This window comes from Callithrix jacchus, chromosome 2 (genome assembly GCF_049354715.1).
Source record: "Callithrix jacchus isolate 240 chromosome 2, calJac240_pri, whole genome shotgun sequence".
NCBI classification, from domain to species: Eukaryota; Metazoa; Chordata; class Mammalia; order Primates; family Cebidae; genus Callithrix; species Callithrix jacchus.
Genome location: NC_133503.1, coordinates 169,657,639 through 169,677,178, shown reverse-complemented (window position 1 = coordinate 169,677,178; position 19,540 = coordinate 169,657,639). Strand labels below are relative to the sequence as shown.

Genomic DNA, 19,540 nt, shown 5'->3' with positions numbered 1-19,540 from the left:
AAGAGATTTGGGGCTGTGACGATGGGGTCTTCTAAATACACAATCATGTCATTTGCAAATAGAGACAATTGACTTCTTTTCTAATTGAAAACACTTTATTTCTTTTTCTTGCTGATTGCTCTGGCTAGAACTTCCAATACTATATTGAATAGAAGTAGTGAGAGAGGGCATCCTTCTCTAGTGCCAGATTTCAAAGGCAATACTTAGTTTTTGCCCATTCAGTATGATATTGGCTGTGGGTTTGCCCTAAATAGCCTTTATTATTTTGAGATAGGTTCTGTCAATACATACTTTATTAAAAGTTTTTAGCATAAAGGTTGTTGAATTTTGTCAAAGGCCTTCTCTGCATCTATTGAGATAATCACGTGGTTTTTGCCTTTGGTTCTGTTTATGTGGTGAATTACGTTTACAGACTTGCATATGTTGAACCAGACTTGCATCCCCGGGATGAAGCCTACTTGATCGTGATGGATAAGCTTTTAGATGTGTTGTTGCAATTGGTTTGCCAGTATTTTATTGAAGATTTTTGCATCTATGTTCATCATGGATATTGGCCTGAAGTTTTCTTTTCTTGTTGAGTCTCTGCTGTGTTTTGGTATCAGGATGATATTGGTCTCATAAAATGATTTGGGAAAAATTCCCTCATTTTGGATTGTTTGGAATTTTTTCAGGAGTTGTACCAGCTCCTATTTGTGTGTCTGATAGAATTCGGCTGTGAATCCATCTGGACCTAGGCTTTTTTTGTTGGTAGGCTATTAATTGCTGCCTCAACTTCAGCCCTTGTTGTTGGTCTAGTCAGGGATTCAACTTCTTCCTGGTTTAGACTTGAGAGGGTGCAAGTGTCCAGGAATTTATCCATTTCTTCCAGGTTTACTGGTTTATGTGCATAGGATTGTTAGTACTAATCTGATGGCAGTTTGTATTTCTGTGGAATCAGTGGTGTTATCCCCTTTATCATTGTTTACAGCATCTATTTGATTCTTCTCTCTTTTCTTTTTTATTAATCTGGCTAGTGGTCTGTCTATTTTGTTGATCTTTTCAAAAGACATAATCCTGATTTATTAATTTGTTGAAGGTTTTTTTGTGTCTCTATCTCCTTCCATTCTGCTCTGATCTTAGTTATTTCTTGTCTTCTGCTAGCTTTTTGGGTTTTCTTTGATCTTGCTCCTCTAGCTCTTTCAATTTTGATGATAGGATATCAATTTTAGATCTTTCTTTTCTTCTCATGTGGGCATTTATTGCTATAAATTTTCCTCTAGACATTGCCTTAAATGTGTCCCAGAGATTCAGGTACATTGTGCCTTCATTCTCATTTGTTTTGAAGAATATCTTTATTTCTGTCTTTATTTCTTTTTTTTTTTTTTTTTTGAGACGGAGTTTCACTCTTGTTACCCAGGCTGGAGTGCAATGGTGCGATCTCGGCTCACCGCAACCTCCACCTCCTAGGTTCAGGCAATTCTCCTGCCTCAGCTTCCCAAGTAGCTGGGATTACAGACATGCGCCACCGTGCCCAGCTAATTTTTTGTATTTTTAGTGGAGACGGGGTTTCACCATGTTGACCAGGATGGTCTCGATCTCTTTACCTCATGATCCACCAGCCTCAGCCTCCCAAAGTGCTGGGATTACAGGCGTGAGCCACCACACCCAGCCCATTTCATTGTTGATCCAGTCAACATTCAACAGTTATTCAGTTTCCATGAAGTTGTGCAGTTCTGAGTCAGTTTCTTAATCCTGAGCTCAAATTTGATTGCACTGTGGTCTGAGAGACTGTTATGATTTCTGTTCTTTTGCATTTGCTGAGGAGTGATTTACTTCCAATTATGTGGTCAATTTTAGAGTAGGTGTGATGCGGTGCTGAGAAGAATGCATAGTCTGTGGATTTGGGGTGGAGAGTTCTGTAAATGTCTATTAGGTTTGCTTGGTCCAGATCTAAGTTCAAGTCCTGGATATACATGTTAATTTTCTTTCTCATTGATCTGTCTAATATTGACAGTGGAGTGTTAAAATCTCCCACTATTATTGTGCAGGAGTCTAAGTCTCTTTGTAGGTCATTAAGAACTTGCTTTATGTATCTGGGTGCTCCTGTATTGGGTGCATATATATTTAGGTTAGTTAGCTCTTCTGGTTGCATTGATCCTTTTACCTTTATGTAATGCCTTTGTCTCTTTTGATCTTTGTTGGTTTAAAGTCTATTTTATCAGAGACCAGGATTGCAATTCCTGCTTTTCCTTTTCTCTCCATTTGCTTGGTAAGTCTTTCTCCAACCCTTTATTTTGGGCCTATGTGTGTCCTTGCATGTGAGATGGGTTTCCTGGATATGGCACACTGATGGTTTTTGACTTTTTATCCAATTTGCCAGTCTGTGTCTTTTTATTGGGGCATTTAGCCCATTTACATTTAAGGTTAATATTGTTATGTGTCAATTTGATCCGCCATTTTGATGCTAGCTGGTTGTCTTGCCCATTAGTTGACACAGTTTCTTTATTGTGTCGATGCGCTTTACCATTTGGTACATTTTTGGAGTGGCTGGTACTGGTTGGTCCTTTCTATGTTCAGTACTTCTTTCAGGAGTAAGGCAGGCCTGGTGGTGATGAAATCTCTCAGCAATTGCTTGTTCATAAAGGATTTTATTTCTCCATTGCTTAAGAAGCTTAATTTTGCCGGATATGAAATTCTGGGTTGAAAGTTCTTTTCTTTAAGTATGTTGAATATTGGTCCTACTCTCTTCTGGCTTGTATGGTTTCTGCTGAGAGATCTGCTGTGAGTCTCTTTGTGGGCAACCTGACTTTTCTCTCTGGCTGTGCTTAGCATTTTTTCCTTCATTTCAACCCTGGTGAACCTGATGATTATGTGCCTCGGGGTTCCTCTTCTTGAGGGATATCTTTGTGGTGTCCTCTGTATTTCCTGGACTTGAATGATGGCCTGGCTTGCTAGATTGGGGAAGTTCTCCTGGATAATATCCCAAAGAGTATTTTCCAGCTTGGATTCATTCTCTCCATCGCATTCGGGTACACCTATCAAATGCAGATTAGGTCTTTTCACATAATCCCATATTTCTTGGAGGTTTTGTTGATTTCTTTTCACTCTTTTTTCTCTAATCTTGCCTTCTCCTTTTATTTCACTGAGTTGGTCTTCAATCTCTGATATCCTTTCATTTGCTTGGTCAGTTTGGCTATTGAAACTTGTGTATGCTTCGCTAAGTTCTCATGTTGTATTTTTCAGCTCCATCAGATCATTTATATTCTTCTCCAAACTGTTTATTCTCATTAGCATTTCATCAAACCTTTTTTCAAGGTTCTTAGTTTCTTTGCATTGGGTTAGAACATGTTATTTTAACGCAGAGAAGTTTGTTATTACCCACCTTCCAGCTCCTGTTTCTATTAATTCATCAGACTCATTCTCCATCCAGCTTTATTTCCTTGATGCTGAGGGGTTGTGATCCCTTGGAGGAGGAGAGGCATTCTGGTTTTGGTGTTTTCATCATTTTTCTGCTGGTTTTGTCCCATCTTTGTGGATTTACCTACCTGTGTTCTTTGTAGTTGCTGACTTTCGGATGGGGTCTCTGAGTGAATGCCCTTTTTTGTGAGGATGAAGTTATTTCCTTCTGTTTTTTACTTTTCCTTCTAACAGGCCCCTCTGCTGTAGGACTGCTGGAGGTTTACTCTAGATCCTGCTTGCCTGGGGATCACCTGTGGTAGCTGCAAAACAGTAAGGGCCTCTGTCAGTTTCTACTTCTGTTATCTTCGTGCCAGAAGGATACCTGCCAGATGTCAGCCTGAGCTCTCCTTTATGAGGTATCTCTTTGGGTACACAGGGGTTGGGGTGCTGCTTGAAGAAACAGTCTGTCCCTTGTAGGAGCTCAGCTGCTAGGCTGTGAGCGCCACTGTTCCATTCAGAGCTGCTGGACAGGTATGTTTAAGTCTGCTGCAGCAGAACTCATAACCACCTTTTTTCCCAGGTGCACTGTCCTGGGAAGGTGGGGCTTTATTTATAAGTTCCTTATGTGTTGCTGCCTTTTTTCAGAGATGCCCTGCCCAGAAAGGAGGCAGCCTACTCAGTCTGTCAGCAGAGGTGTTGCTGAACTACCATGGGCTCTGCCAGCTGCTGTGTGCACTTTCTTGAGGTTTTGTTTATAGAGGTATAGTTAGAATGGCCTCTGTAATGGCAGACTGCCTCAATAATGGCAGATTGCCTTGGTAATGGTGCCCTGACTCCATAATTACAGACTGCCTCAGTAGTGATGGACTGCCTCAGTAATGGCAGATGCCCTTCCCCCGACAGAGCTAGACCATCCTGGGTCCAGCTGCACTTGTTGGGAAACTCTCAATCCAGAGCGTTTCAGATTGCTGGTCTTTGTCGGAGTGGGACCCACCAAGCCAGATCATCTGGCTCCCTGTTTCAGCCCCCTTTCTTTCAGTTGAATGGACAGCCCTGTCTCCTAGCCATTCCAGGCACCAGTTGAAATGGCCACCCAGATTTGTGTGAGTTTTTGTGGGGAGACCTGCTGCACCGGCAGAAACAGCAGTGCTGGAAACTCGAGGCAATTTTCAGCCCTGGAATCTCCTAGTCTGTGGGCACTAACAACTTGTTTGGAAATGCAATGATCACTGACCCTCTGCATTGTTCTCACTGGGAACTGCATTCCAGAGCTGTTCCTATTTGGCACCAAATGCCCAATTTTCAACAAAAGGTCACAAGGCATGCAAAGAACTAATCCAAATGCACCATTTAGAAAAATAAAATAAATCTCCAGAAACCCTCCCTGAAGAAACACAGGCATTGGACTTATTAGACAAAGATTTTTAAAGAAACTTTTAAATATGCCAAAAGAGCTCAAGGAAAACATGGGGAAAAAAATAAAATAAACAAGAAAAACAATATACAAACAAATTTAGAATATCAGCAAAGAGAAAGTTTTTTAATTTAAAAAAGAAGTAATTTTTGGAGCTAAAATATGCAATAATTAAACTGTAATTTTTTCTGGAGAGTTTCAGTAGATAACTCAAACAGGCAAAAGAAATGATCAGTAAACTTGGAATACAAATTATTTGAAACTGTCAAGTCTGAGAAAGAAAAAGAAAAAAGAATAAACAAAATGTAAAGAATATATAGGATATTATCATGTGGAACAGTATATGCAATATGAGAGAAAATGAAAGGTAAAGAAAGGCCATTCGAAGAAATAATGGCAGATAACATGATTCTATATATTGAAAACCTTAAAGAAAACATATACACACACACTAAAAATTAAAAATCTGTTAGAACTAATGAACAAATTTAACATAGTTGAAGCGAAAAAAAGTCGTCTCCAAAGTCAGCTGCATTTCTATACACTAACAATTAACAATTCAAAAATAATTAGGAAAGCAATTTCATCAACAATAACATCAAAAATAATAAAATAAACTTAACCAAGAAAGTGAAAGATTTTACATTGAAAACATCCATATTTTGCTCAAAGAAATTAAAGACACATACCACAAAATGGAAAGGCATTCTGGCCTCATGAATTGAAAAACTTATTAAGATGTCAGTACTACCCAAAGGGATATACATATTCCATACAAACCCTATCAAAATCCCAATGACTTCCTTTGCAACAGAAAAATTATTCTGAAATGTATAAGAACTATCAAGAACCCTGAATATCCAAAACAATATTGAAAAAGAGCAGAGAAGGAGTTCTCACGCTTGCTGATTTCAAAACATATTACAAAGTTACAGTGATCCAAGTAATGTAGTACTGCCATAAAGATAGACACATAGACCAGTGGAATAGAAGAGAGAGCCCAGAAATAGATTCTTGCATTATGGTCAAATAAATTTTGATGACAGTGAAATGGGAAGTTTCCCTGACCCCCCTCACAAATATGTGACAAAGGTGTGGCTTTGTCAGTTTGGCTGCACCACTGCTGCTCAAACCTTCTACAGAAGGGAGAGCATGCAGATGGGGAGGTGCAGGAGTTTGGGTAAGCACTTTGGGGCTCTGGCCCCACAGCAGTGTATAAGGGTGGGTGCCTGCAACTCCTAAATCCTAAGTGAGCATGGCATGTGTTACAGTGCACTCTTTTAGCTTTGCTGTCTACAGACAGCTTAAGAGTTAATCAGCTCAATGCGCTTTTACTACCCAAGTCCTTGTCCAGCATCCAGAAAGAATCAGGTGGCACATGGACTTGCAGATGGTGAATGTGGGGTTTTTATGAGTGGTAGAGGTGGCTCTCAATGGGATGGATGGAGAGCTGGAAAGGAGATGGAGTGAGAAGGTGGTCATCCTGGAGTTCAGCCATCCAGTGGCCAATTTCCTCTCCAATTGCCCCCAGCCAAATTCCTCTTAATGTTCAGACTCTCCTCTCTTCTCTCTGCCACACCATTCTGCCAGTCTTCTGTTCTCTGTTCATCTCCTTTTCATCTGCTTCCAGAGCCTAGGGTCTGAGGTTTAAATGGGTAAAGGAGAGAGGGGTGTGGACAGCCAAAAGGCCACTTTTGAGTGTGAAAATAGGAATGCATGTTCTCATTTAGAGCCACAGGTTTCCAGGCTTGAGGGTGGGACCTTTGCCAGGGAACTGCCCTCTTCTACCAAGTATTTCCCTGTCTCCTAGCCATATCATCTCCCCTCTCTGAAGAGGCACATCTAACTATCATTAGAATATGGACAGTGACCAATTTAGCTAATTTTTGCTGACAGGGGGCATCATTTTGGGGAAAATGCAGTCAGATTCCTCCCAGAGATTTATCTAAGGGTCTTTGCAAAAGAGAGCCATTGTCTGAGGTTCCAGTTGCCTGACCATTTGGAGTTTGAGAGAAAACTTGCCTGACCATTTCCTAGATGAGAGAAAAAACAAGTTTTATAAGGTTGAGTATGCATGGGTTAAACATGTGCATTGTACAAGGAAATAATCTAGTGCCAAAGATCACAGAAATAACAAGTGAAAATACTAACAACATTGTGCTTCAAGCTGTTTCACCCTGGTGAAAGAAATTAAACCTGATATGGCAGTGGTTTAACTTTAGAAAAGATTTAATTGTTCTTGTCACATCTGTAGCAGTTAACATGTATACCCTGGGAATTCTGGAGTTTGTGGGCTTACATGGTGGCCATTAAAGCATCTGCCTCTTTCTTGTGTCCCCCATCTCTATTGTAAAAGGCCAAGGTAGTCACTTTCAATTAGTCCTCTAAAGTACTGTCTGGTCCCAGGGCCCATTTCAGCAACTTCCTCCTGATACTAGGGGCTGCCTGAGTAATAAATTCGTTCTTCAGAATTAGTTGTCCCTCAACAGAATCAGAAAATAGAGAGGTGTGCTTTAACAAGTCTCCTCTTACCTTCTCCAAGAAGGCAGTGGGATTTTCATTTAATTCCTAGTCTGTCATAGTTAGCTTGCTATCATTGAGAGGCTTGGTCCTAGTCCTACATAAGCCCTCCGTTATGCACACCTGAAAGCGTCTCCTCTTCCAGTCCCCCATCTCATCAATGGGATTCCATCCAGGGTCATTTACCGGTACTGCTTCTCTTCCAGTTGGATAAAGTTTGCCTCCTTTCCTGACACAGTGTGATAGAAAGCTCATCCCTAAATCTTCCTGCTACTTCCAGAACAGCCTGCTTTTCAGTGTTTATCGGGGTCTGATTCAAAAGTAACACAACTTCTCTCCAAGAGAGTTCAAATACTTGTGTTAAATTCTGGAAAGTCTCTATATATCTGTCAGGGTCATGTGAGAACTTGCCAAAATCATCCTTAATTTACTTTAAGTCCCGTAGGGAGAAGGGGACCTGGACCTTACTGGGGCCAAATTCACCAGGCATTTGTGGGAAGGGCAGGAGTAAAACTGGGGCTGGTCTAGGGTGAGGCTTTCTAGGAGCAGGCAAGCGAGAGACTGAAGCTAGATAGTGAGGTTGACGTGGACCCGGAAGAGCAGAGCTGGAGGGAACTGGCTCCTCTGTTGGGAGTGCCTCTGGGATTTGTTTCTTTAGTTCCCCGGGATTGCCCTTTGCAGTCTCTCCTGAAATGACAAGTAGGAGGGCTGGATCAATCCTACACTGTTGGCAAAGGTCTGGATTTCCCTGCAAGGTATAGAAAGCCTGCACATATGGGGCTTCAGACCATTTGTCCTCGCGACTACAGAAAAGATCCAGCTGCCAAATGGTATCAAAATGAATGGTTCCTTCCTGAGGCCAAGACAGAAATAATTCGGCCAAATCTTTGTTCAGAGGGCTATGAGGTGTTTTTCCCCCAGATTCTGAGGGTCAAAGCAGTCTCAGTGTCTCGGGATGCACTCCAGAGGAGAATAAGCTGGGGGTGATGAAGGGAACTGGTTGCCCATTCTGAAAGACAGGGAAATAGAAGCATCCCTCATTTCCCTTCCTTCTTTCTGTGAAAAATCAGGATGTAAGGAAGAGGGAAAGCGAGAGACTTTCTCTTCCATCTTTTTGTCCCCAAGTCCGGGTAACCTTAGATGGATGCCACCCAAAGGTGCCATTGTGGTTTGCACCCGTGAAGCAAGGGTGCCTAGAGAATAGTAATTATCGGCCCTTTTTCTCTGTTATTGAAATGCCTTCATTTTCTCTGCTGTTGAAAACTTTTGAGTTCCCTGGGCCTCATTTATGCCATGGAGCATGGCCTCCCTCCACGAAATGGGGGGTTTAGTCGGCAGGAATTGGTCATGCCATTTACATTGTGCCTGTTCAGATTTTGATCCCTCAGATCGGGTTTTCCTTTCTAGGGCCTCAGTCTGAGACTTGGAATTGAGTTTGGGACAAAAATGCATTTCAGGGGTTGCATGTGTCTGTTTAGATTGTCTCAAATGGGCCCTGCCGAATTTGCAGTTATCAGCCAGCAGGGGTCGCTCCTCCATTATTTTCCCTATCAGAAGCTGCCTGCTGAGGACAGGAACCCTCTCACTTAGAAAAGGAAAAACAGAAAAGAAATTAAAAAAACAGCTTAAGGAGTAAAACGGGGGAGGCACTGGGGGAAATAACCTCTTGCTCTGCACAAATGGATTCCTTTAATCATTGTAGCCTTCCCCCAGAGCAGGCCAGGCTGAACTCCTTCGCCAAGGAAGAAAAAGTTCCACTGGGAGGCGCTGGCCAACTGGTTCATGGGGCCCCAGTGGCAGCCCCATTTTTTTTTCCCACCCCTTGTGGCTGTTGGACATGCTGTGGACACAGCCAGGTACCAAGCTGGGAAGGGAGGGGATGAGAAGGGGAGGTGCTGTGCACTTTAGTTATCAGAGTGGGCGTGGGGATGGCATTGCCGAGAAAAAAATGGAAACCACGTTGTTCTAAATCGCACCTGTGATGACTGAGCGAAATGCTCATTCTATTTAATACATTGCTTAATGCATACGAAGTTTCCATTTGGGGATATAAAAAAAATTCTGGAGATAGAAGATAATGATAGTTGCCCAAAAATATAAATGTACTAAATGCCACTGAAGCATACCCTTAAAAATAAGTAATGTGGTATATTTTATATTATATATATGACCACAATTAAAATAATCAAAAAGAAGAGAACAAAATGGAAAACAAGCATCTGTTATCTCAAAGTCTCAACTGCCATTATTCTCTTCTTAACAATTTCCACAACTACGCAATGCCAAGACCTGACCCACCCTTCTGATAGGTAAGACCTCTGGTAAGTCCCCACGGCTTTATTCATGCAATTGAATCTTGTACTACTATAATCTAGCTAGTGTCACCCAGAGAACCCAGTGTCATAGCCATCTCATTTGCACCTCTACAAGTTAGCCCCCCTGCTCCCTGACCTGGAGTGCTTTTCCTCTCAGCTTCATTCCTAAAAACACCTACCACCAATGCAAAGTCCATCTCATCCATAGATCATTCCCCAAATCTTCGTACTCACTCAATATAAGATCAAGGGAGGAGGCCAGGCACGTAGCCCATGCCTGTAGTCCCAGTACCTTGGGAGGCCGAGGCAAGTGGATCATGAGGTCAGGAGTTCAAGACCAGCCTGGCCAAGTTGGTGAAACCACATCTCTACTAAAAATACAAAATTAACTGGTACGGTGGCAGGCGCCTGTAATCCCAGCTACTTGGGAGGCTGACACAGGAGAATTGCTTGAACCCAGTGCGGCAGAGATTGCAGTGAGCCGAGATCGTGCCACTGCACTTCAGCTTGAGTGACAGAGTGAGACTCCATCTCAAAAAAGATCAGGGGAGGAAGAGTGGTCACTTCGGTACCTGGAAAGTCCAGGCCAAATCCAGGGTCTCGAGGCCTCTGCACTACACGGTGGTGGGAAGGTCACCTACATCCTGTGCTTCTGTCCTCCGCCATTAATAAAAATGAAGATAACCACACCTCCATATAGATGGCAAGATATTAAATATGACTTCTGTAAAATGGCAACCCAGTGCTCAGAGGCAATAGACTGTCGACTCATTTTAGCTCTCCTCCCTTTGAAAACCTTCTATAGTGGTGGTTCTGAATCTGCTCTGTGCATTAGAATCAACTGGGCAGCATTTACAAATTACAATGGCAGGAGCCCACCCCAGACAAATCAAGTCAGAAAGTCTAGCTGGAGCCAGGAGCTAGGGTTCTACAGGCAGGGAACACTAGAGATAACACCAGCAGTTCTTGCTGTCAGTCCCATGCAGTCCCACCCTGCTTACTCCGAATCCACAGTGTTGTCTGTTTCACTGTGAAACTCTTCCTCCCCTGATCTCTTTTTTTTTTCTTTTTTGAGAGGGAGTCTCGCTCTGTTACCCAGGCTGAAGTGCAGTAGCACAATCTCGGCCTACTGCAATCTCTGCCACATTGGATTCAAGCGATTCTCCTGTCTCAGCCTCCCGAGTAGCTGGGGTTACAGGCACCTGCCACTACACCGGCTCATCTCCTTGACAATTATTGCATGTAATAGGCATGAACTACATATGTATTTTACACATAGTCATACAAAATAAAAAGTAAAATGAAAATAGCAACTTTAATTAAAGGGCTCATCCCACTGATTCTAAGACCAGGGCATGGCAAGAGAGGAGCCAATGTAAGGCGATCTGTCTCAGGATCCTGCAAGGCCTAGCACTGTACCTGCCCCACCCTGAAATTCAGCACTTCCTTTAAAGTCATGCCCTAGGTGCTCCCTTGCCTATCCCCACTTCAGCCTCAGGATCCCACGGGCAGGTGGCAGCCACCAGTTAACTATGCACTGAAGGCCTCTGTGTGAATTCCAAACTGAATGCTAAGGGTTCACTTACTTGTGGAACTGGTTTAATAGGTTTTTCCATCAAGCCCCCAACATAAACAGTGTTGGGAAGCAGGGGCCGAGCAAAATCAAAGGCAAAGTCAGAGTTAACGAACCACAACTCTGCTTTCCGCAGAAGATGAGACAAAACCGGCCTAGAGCCTTCTGTGAAATGCTCCTTGATGGTGTTGTCAAATGTAGAGTGTAGGCACCGTTGCATCGTGGAGAAACGAAAGAACATGAAAACATTCTTCACTCGGCCCCAGAAGTCCATGCGATCAGTCAGCAAGGAATAGAATACTGGCACATAAGACAAAGGGCTTGGTAGCCCAAATTCCAGCGAGCCAAATGAGGCGGGAAGAATGGCCACAAATGGCTTCTCAAGCTTCTCAGCAATCAGGAAAGAACAGAAATCAAAGCCTTCAACAAATACCAGATCAACGTTCTCATTATTTAAGGAATCCATTATGTCCTTTCTGCTTAGCAAATAACTACATTGAGTCCCAAATATTTCCATTACCTTTACAAGGCCTTCAGTTTCTTCTCTGTAATAAAGAAAATAAATAATAAATATTTGGGAAGGTATAATTCTACAGTATTTGGGAGAATGTTAGACTTAAAAAAATATTTCAGGTATGTAAGATTATAATCAGTATCCATCCATTCATTCATTCTACAATGTTTCGACAAATCCTCTCAGCTCTGGTCACTCTGTTCCAGATATTTCTGCTTTCTAAAATGTTCCCACTTGCTCCATTCTGTTTCCTCCTCTGGCCCAATTCCCATCCACCATTAATGCCAATTCAGCATCCTTCTGCTCTGGGAGCCATCTCTGACTGTAGCAGATCTCAGAGTTCTATGTCTTTTTTATAGCTCCTGTGATGCTCTGTTAACCCTCATTTATATACTGACTTTGTATGAGTGACTATCTTTTCTCTAGAAGTCTACGTAAGTAATTTGACAGTTTCCTTAAATATTGATGATGTAGTCTTTTTCAAAATGCTGTATATCTTGCATTTGACAGATTGTCTCATGCAATGAACTTTTTGATGACAATATTAAAATCCAAAATCTCAGCTGAAATGAAATTCATCTTCCTAGCCTAGGAGTTAAGCAGTAAAAAAAATAAAATAAAATAAAAGCCTGGCTTGAAGTTTATTATCAGTCTTTTCACTTCATACTGCCTGGAACATTCATATAAAATAATGCCAAAGTTTTACTGACACTGAGTTGAGAGTGTTGCCTATGGCACTATTCCAGAAGCTGTTGCCCTTCAATGTCTTCCCATGGTTGCTTGCATAGAAAATGATCCTATGCAATGTCTTCCCATCTTTGCTTGCATGTATAAAATGATAGAATGCATAGAATACAGGAGAACAGATGAAGAATTTCATGAGCAGTGGTGATAGGTACAGGTACTCAGGAGGCTACAGACCTCCTAGCCACATGAAGAATGGAAAGAAGCAATAGCCCAGCAATCCTGTAACCCATACACCAGCAATGCCATGTCACTTCACATAAAGAAGGCCTACAGGTAGAGTGGGGTACTAGGGGAGGAATAGCAGGGGGTGAGGAGGTTGGGGAGGGATAACATTAAGAGAAATACCTAATGTAAGTGACGGGGGCTGGAGGCAGCAAACCACCATGGCGTATGTATACCTATGTAACAATCCTGTAAGATCTGCACATGTACCCCAGAACTTAAAGTAAAATTGTTTTTAAAAAAAGGAGGCCTACAGGTTTACAGCTTGAGAACTCATGAGTGATAGGCAGATCTCTGCCTGTTCTTTAGAATCAACTTTAAATTACAACAAGAGTGATTCTTTGAAATTACCTGCTACTTCATTTCTTAAAATAATTTAAATGAAGAATGATTTTTAAATATTGTGGATAAATTCAATATATCCAGGATAAAATTCTCAAGAGTATAACATTATTCATATTTCAAGTAAATAAAGTGAAAACAAATCACAGAAAAGCAATAATCCCAGTAACTTAGACCACATTTAACATGTATGTAGAAACTGTCTTCAGAGAAATCAGGCTAAAGAGAAAAGACAAGACATATCCTTTAAAAATATAATATAACTAACAGCACAAGATGCCATAGACTAAGTATCAAATGAGTGCTATATGACAAACCTATAGAGGAGAGAATGTGGTCTTCCAGCTGGAGTGAGGAAGCAAGCATTATGGAAAAATTAGATTTGAGCACCACCTTGACTATTGAGTAGAATTTTCAGGGAAAGAAAAGAGGATGAAGCCACTGTAATTAACTAAGAGAGGCATGGATTTGTGTTTCTTCTCTTTTATGAGGCAGATGGAGATTCTTTGTATTCCAGATGATGGCAAAACGTCTCAGGCTCATCTCTCACTGTGTATCAACAGGGTATTTGATTGTTCTTAAAGAGTTTAAAAGGTGAAGGATCAAGGTGTGAAAAAATCAATGTTCATAAGAGTTTTCTCCATTAATGAATCTATGAGAGGCAAAGGAGGGGAAATAAGTGAGAAGAGGTGTTTCTTTTTCCTTGACAAACAGTAAAGTTGAAGATCTTAGCTTCTATGTTGGGGAGAATACATAGAAAGATTATAGGTGAAGTGTTGTAAGGAAGGCTCAGAGGAGCAATCTCCCACTTTCTATAGAACCCTTATGATGGAAGAAGGACAATACAGACTCAATTGTTGGGAATGCAAACCATGACTGCTCTATCCATCCAACCATCCACGTGTCCTCTATTTCTCCATCCCCTCATTTATCCAACCATCCATTCATCTATTCATTCATCCACTCACACATCATCTATTCCTCCATCTATCCATCACCCACCCATCCATTTCTCTAAATCTCACTCCAAATACCATGCATCTCTCTATTCATTTGTATCACTAAAATAGTGACTCTGGTTCATAGAATAAAAAGAAGTTACCTGCCATCCAAAGCTTTTTCTATGTAGTTATTGAAACGCTCCTTAACTGTTTTTTGATAATCTTCAGGAGGAAACCACCTTATAACTTGGTATGATTTTTCCTTGTCTTTAGTATCTAAGAAAACACCAATTGGTTAGAAAGGTAAATATATCATACAACATGGATTGACATTAGTATGATGACATTGAAGTTTTATTCTATTAATTTTACATTTATGGAAATGTTTACTTTTAAAGTTGTGTGTTGATTTGGTTTTGTTTTTCTTTTTTATTCATTCAATTGGACAACCTAATATTTATTGAGACTTGATAATTATATAGGCACTTTTATTGAATTTAAAGTTATAAAAGTTTCCACTTAAAACTTTCATTTAAAGAAACAGCTATTACACTTGTTTTATAAGTAAGACAACAGAGACTAAAGCAGTGTGAGGTTATTTGTCCACTTTGCACACATAATAAGCTATAGGGCTTGTGTTTACATATAGCTAAGGTTGATTTCAGAGCCCATTCTCTTTTCTCTTTTAGAAAAATTCATTTTCATTGCTTAAAATGATACTACAAATAGGTTTTTATTCAGTCAAAAAGTTCTAAAAGGCAAAATAAAAAAAATAGTAGTCCCCTTTATTCTGCTTGCCAGCCCTGCCCCCACTCCCCCCATAATCCATGTGTAGTAAAAAGTCTGACTCCATTCTTGGAGTTTGATTGCTAACTGTTTTCCAGACCCAGCTCCTACTTTACTTTCTGTGCCTCATCTGGGCAAACTGAGAACAAAGCTTCAACTCCTTCTCCCTTGTTACCAATGAGAACTTCAAACCAAGCAAGCCAGGCCAAAGTGGAAGAATTCTCACCTCAATTCAAGTTTCAATCAGAAGTTTCAGTAATTTTCACTGTGAGACAGGAATGACAAACTGGGACCCTCCTTTCAGTGGCTCTGGGTCATGTGACTCAAACCAAAGCTATCTATATGTCTCAGATGGAATTGTGTTTCTCAATTACAGCATGAGCTGTGGCTGACACTAGCTCAGTGGAATAACTCTTACCCTGTGAGCACTGGCTATGTGTCTCAACCAGATATTACCCCCCCCCCACACACACACATACATCACTGTAAAGAGCACTCAGGGTTAAGACTAACATCAGTGCAATATATGATCCCACTGAATGGTATGAAGAATGGTAGTCATTGTGCGGCATACTCACATCCACACTCCTAAATATAGATGGTCCACTGGGACCTCAGAAAATGCCTTTGCTACTCCTGTTGATTATATCTGTGTAGCTAAAAATGGTCCTGATAAACAGAGTTACATGGAAGAGCACCCATACAACACTGTACAGCCAAGGAGTTCATTCAAACCCAATTTAAGACCTGGGTCTATCAAAAATTACCAAAAAGAAAGTCTCTCACCTTGCTGATACTGATGGAAACTCTCTCAGAAAGAAACTTACAAAGATGAGTGTGTTAGAGAGGACACCCACCCACCACCACCAAAGTATACCTGATAACAACCAAAAAGAGAAAGAGAGAATTAGGTTAGCCAGTAGGGGTGGTGAGGGGAGCAGGTGAGATGCAAGAACAAAATCTAAAACAAAGGTTAAAAAAATTTTTTTTTGAATGAAGATGGCGCTGTGAGAACAACCCAGGATTGGAGCTCGCGTTGAATCCACAAACGGTGAGTCAAAGCTGCATTTACAGACTGATCTTTGTTGCCCACAGAACGGGGAAACTCCCAAGTACAAAAAGACACGGGACGCCAGGCAGTAGGTCTGCCTGGCGAAGCCGGCAGCCGGGGCGGCGGCGGCCGGCCCTACCCAGCAATCCCCACAGGGCGCGCGTGTCCAGGTGCCCTGTTGAACCGGCAACCTGAGACTTGAGAGGGCTGGACTTGAGACTGAACGAGACTTGGACAGTAGCCCAGCCCAGGGGATTGCAGGGACAGATAGTTTGGGATACCCAGTGGGACGAACAAAACCACGATTTCAAACTATCCAGAGCAGATGGTCCGAGACGCTCTGTGGGGGAGGGGCGTCCACCACTACCGAGGCAACCCGCCCCAACTGAGATACACACCCACTGCTGACGCAGCCAGCCATTGCCGAGGCAACCCGCCCCAACTGAGATACACGCCCACTGCTGACGCAGCCAGCCGTTGCCGAGGCAACCCGTTCCTACTGAGATACATGCCCACTGCTGACGCAGCCTGCCATTGCTGAGGCAACACGCTACAATGAAGAGACTCCGCTACAGGGCATGGCGGAGACCACAGCAGAGCCTGCAGGAATAGGGCGAATCACACAACAGCAGGGCGGAGCCTCGGCAGCCAAACAGTGGCTAGTCTGCCTTCTAGCTTGGCAGGACACCTCATCGAACATCCAAAAATAAAGCCTGAACCCCTCAACACAGAGCATTTGAGAAAAAAAAAGGGTTGTTTAATGAGCTGTGTTGCAGCAGAATCAAACATAGCAGCCTAACAGCCCTGAATGAACAACAGAGCGCACAGCTCAGCAATTAAGCTCGTATAAAGTACAAACTGTCTCCTCAAGCAGCTCCCTGACCCCTCTATATCCAAAAGACTGACATTAGGCAGGCATCATCCTGGGACAAAGATAGCAGAAAAAGAAACTGGTAGCATCCCTCGCAGTGCCACAGCTGCTAGAGGTGCACCCCAGACAAGCAGGGTCTGGAGCGGACCTCAGCAGTCGTACAGCAAAGGGGCTAGACTGGTAGAAGGAAAACCAAGCAACAGAAATACTTCATCATCAACATTCCAGGTGTCCACTCAGAGACCCAATCGAAAAGTCAGCAACCACGCAAACGACCAGCGGACAAATCCACAAAGATGGGAAGAAACCAGTGCAAAAAGGAGGAAAACACCCGAAACCAGAACACCTCGCCTCCTAGAAAGGACCAAAACTCCTCACCAGCAAGGGAACAAAGCTGGACGAAGAATGACTGTGACGAAATGACGGAATTAGACTTCAGAAGATGGATAATGAGAAACTTTTGTGAGCTAAAAGATCATGTATTAAATCAATGCAAAGAAACTAAGAACCTTGAAAAAAGATTTGAAAAAAGATTCGAGGAAATGATAACAAGAATGGATAACATAGAGAGGAATATGCATGAATTAAAGGAGCTGAAAAACACAATACGAGAACTTCGCGAAGCAAACACAAGTTTCAATAGCCGAATTGACCAAGCAGAAGAAAGAATATCTGAAGTCGAAGACCAACTCAATGAAATAAAACGAGAAACCAAGATCAGAGAAAAAAGCGCAAAAGGGAATGAACAAAGTCTCCAAGAAATGTGGGACTATGTGAAAAGACCTAACCTACGTTTGATAGGTGTACCAGAAGGGGACGAAGAGAATGAATCCAAGCTGGAAAATACTCTTCAGGACATCATCCAGGAAAATTTCCCCCACCTAGCAAGACAGACCAACACTCAAATGCAGCAAATACAGAGAACACCACAAAGATATTCCGCAAAAAGAGCAACCCCAAGGCACATAATCGTCAGATTCAACAGGGTTGAAATAAAGGAGAGAATACTAAGGGCAGCCAGAGAGAAAGGTCAGGTCACCCACAAAGGGAAGCCCATCAGACTCACAGCAGATCTCTCGGCAGAAACACTACAAGCCAGAAGAGAGTGGGGGCCAATATTCAACATTCTTAAAGAAAAGAACTTTCAACCCAGAATTTCATATCCAGCCAAACTGAGCTTCAGAAGTGAAGAAAAAATAAAATCCTTTGCGAACAAGCAAGTACTCAGAGATTTTGTCACCACCAGGCCTGCTTTACAAGAGCTCCTAAAAGAGGCACTACACATAGAAAGGATCAACCAGTACCAGCCATTCCAAAATCACACTGAATGCTAAAGAGCTTCAATATAATGAAGAATCTACAACAACTAACAGGCAAAACAGCCACTTAGCATCAAAATGGCAGTATCAAATTCACACATAACAATATTAACCCTAAATGTAAATGGACTAAATGCACCAATCAAAAGACGCAGACTGGCAAATTGGATAAAAATCCAAAACCCATCAGTGTGCTGTATCCAGGAAACCCATCTCACATGCAAGGATACACAAAGGCTCAAAATAAAGGGATGGAGGAAGATTTACCAAGCTAATGGAAAGCAAAAAAAAGCAGGAGTTGCAATTCTCATCTCTGATAAAATAGACTTTAAAGCAACAAAGATCAAAAGAGACAAAGAAGGCCATTACATACTGGTAAAAGGATCAATACAACAAGAAGAGCTAACGATCCCAAACATATATGGACCCAATGCAGGAGCACCCAGATACATAAGGCAAGTTCTTAATGACTTACAAAAGGACTTAGACTCCCACACAATAATAGTGGGAGACTTTAACACTCCACTGTCAATACTAGACAGATCAACCAGACAGAAAATTAACAAGAATATCCAGGGCTTGAACTCAGACCTGGAGCAAGCAAACCTGATAAACATTTACAGAACTCTCCACCCCAAATCCACAGAATACACATTCTTCTCAGCACCACATCACACCTACTCTAAAATTGACCACATAATCGGAAGTAAAGCACTGCTCAAAAAATGCAAAACAACTGAAATCATAACAAACAGCCTCTCAGACCATACTGCAATCAAGTTAGAACTCAGAATTCAGAAACCGACCCAGAACCGCACAGCTTCATGGAAACTGAACAACTGGCTCTTGAATGTTGACTGGGTAAACAACGAAATGAAGTCAGAAATAAAGAAGTTCTTCGAAACCAATGAGAACGAAGACACAATGTGCCAGAACCTCTGGGACACATTTAAAGCAGTCTCTAGAGGAAAGTATATAGCAATAAGTGCCCATATGAGGAGAATGGAGAGATCCAAAATTGACACCCTATCGTCAAAATTGAAAGAGCTAGAGGAGCAAGATCAAAAAAACTCAAAACCCAGCAGAAGACAAGAAATAACTAAGATCAGAGCTGAGCTGAAGGAGATTGAGACACGAAAAACCCTTCAAAAAATCAATATATCCAAGAGCAGGTTTTTTGAAAAGATCAACAAAATAGACAGACCACTAGCCAGATTGATTAAAAAGAAAAGAGAGAACAACCAAATAGATGCAATAAGAAATGATAAAGGGGAAATCACCACAGATTCCACAGAAATTCAAACCATCATCAGAGAATATTACAAACAACTCTATGCGCATAAACTAGTAAACCTGGAAGAAATGGATAAATTCCTGGACTCCTGTGTCCTCCCAAGCCTAAACCAGGAGGAAGCTGAAACTATGAATAGACCAATAACAAGGTCTGAAGTTGAGGCAGCAATTAAGAGCCTACCTCACAAAAAAAGCCCAGGTCCAGACGGGTTCACAGCCGAATTCTACCAGACGCACAAGGAGGAGCTGGTACC

At 41.9% G+C, this 19,540-nt stretch overlaps 1 protein-coding gene across 3 annotated transcripts in view; it reads right to left on the bottom strand.

Moving 5' to 3' along the window:
* The window catches only part of LOC100399428 (UDP-glucuronosyltransferase 3A1), a 77,008-nt gene that overhangs the window by 15,791 nt on the left and 41,677 nt on the right, over window positions 1–19,540 (bottom strand). For 2 of the 3 annotated variants that reach the window (XM_078365603.1, XM_035291685.3), the window contains exons 3-4: window positions 14,128–14,242; window positions 11,721–11,745 (exon numbers count right to left, since the gene is read on the bottom strand). In XM_078365603.1, coding sequence (XP_078221729.1) covers window positions 11,721–11,745; window positions 14,128–14,242 — 140 coding nt within the window. Of the gene's footprint in view, window positions 1–11,213; window positions 11,746–14,127; window positions 14,243–19,540 lie in introns of all 3 variants that reach the window. The other variant, XM_035291684.3, reaches the window with a different exon arrangement.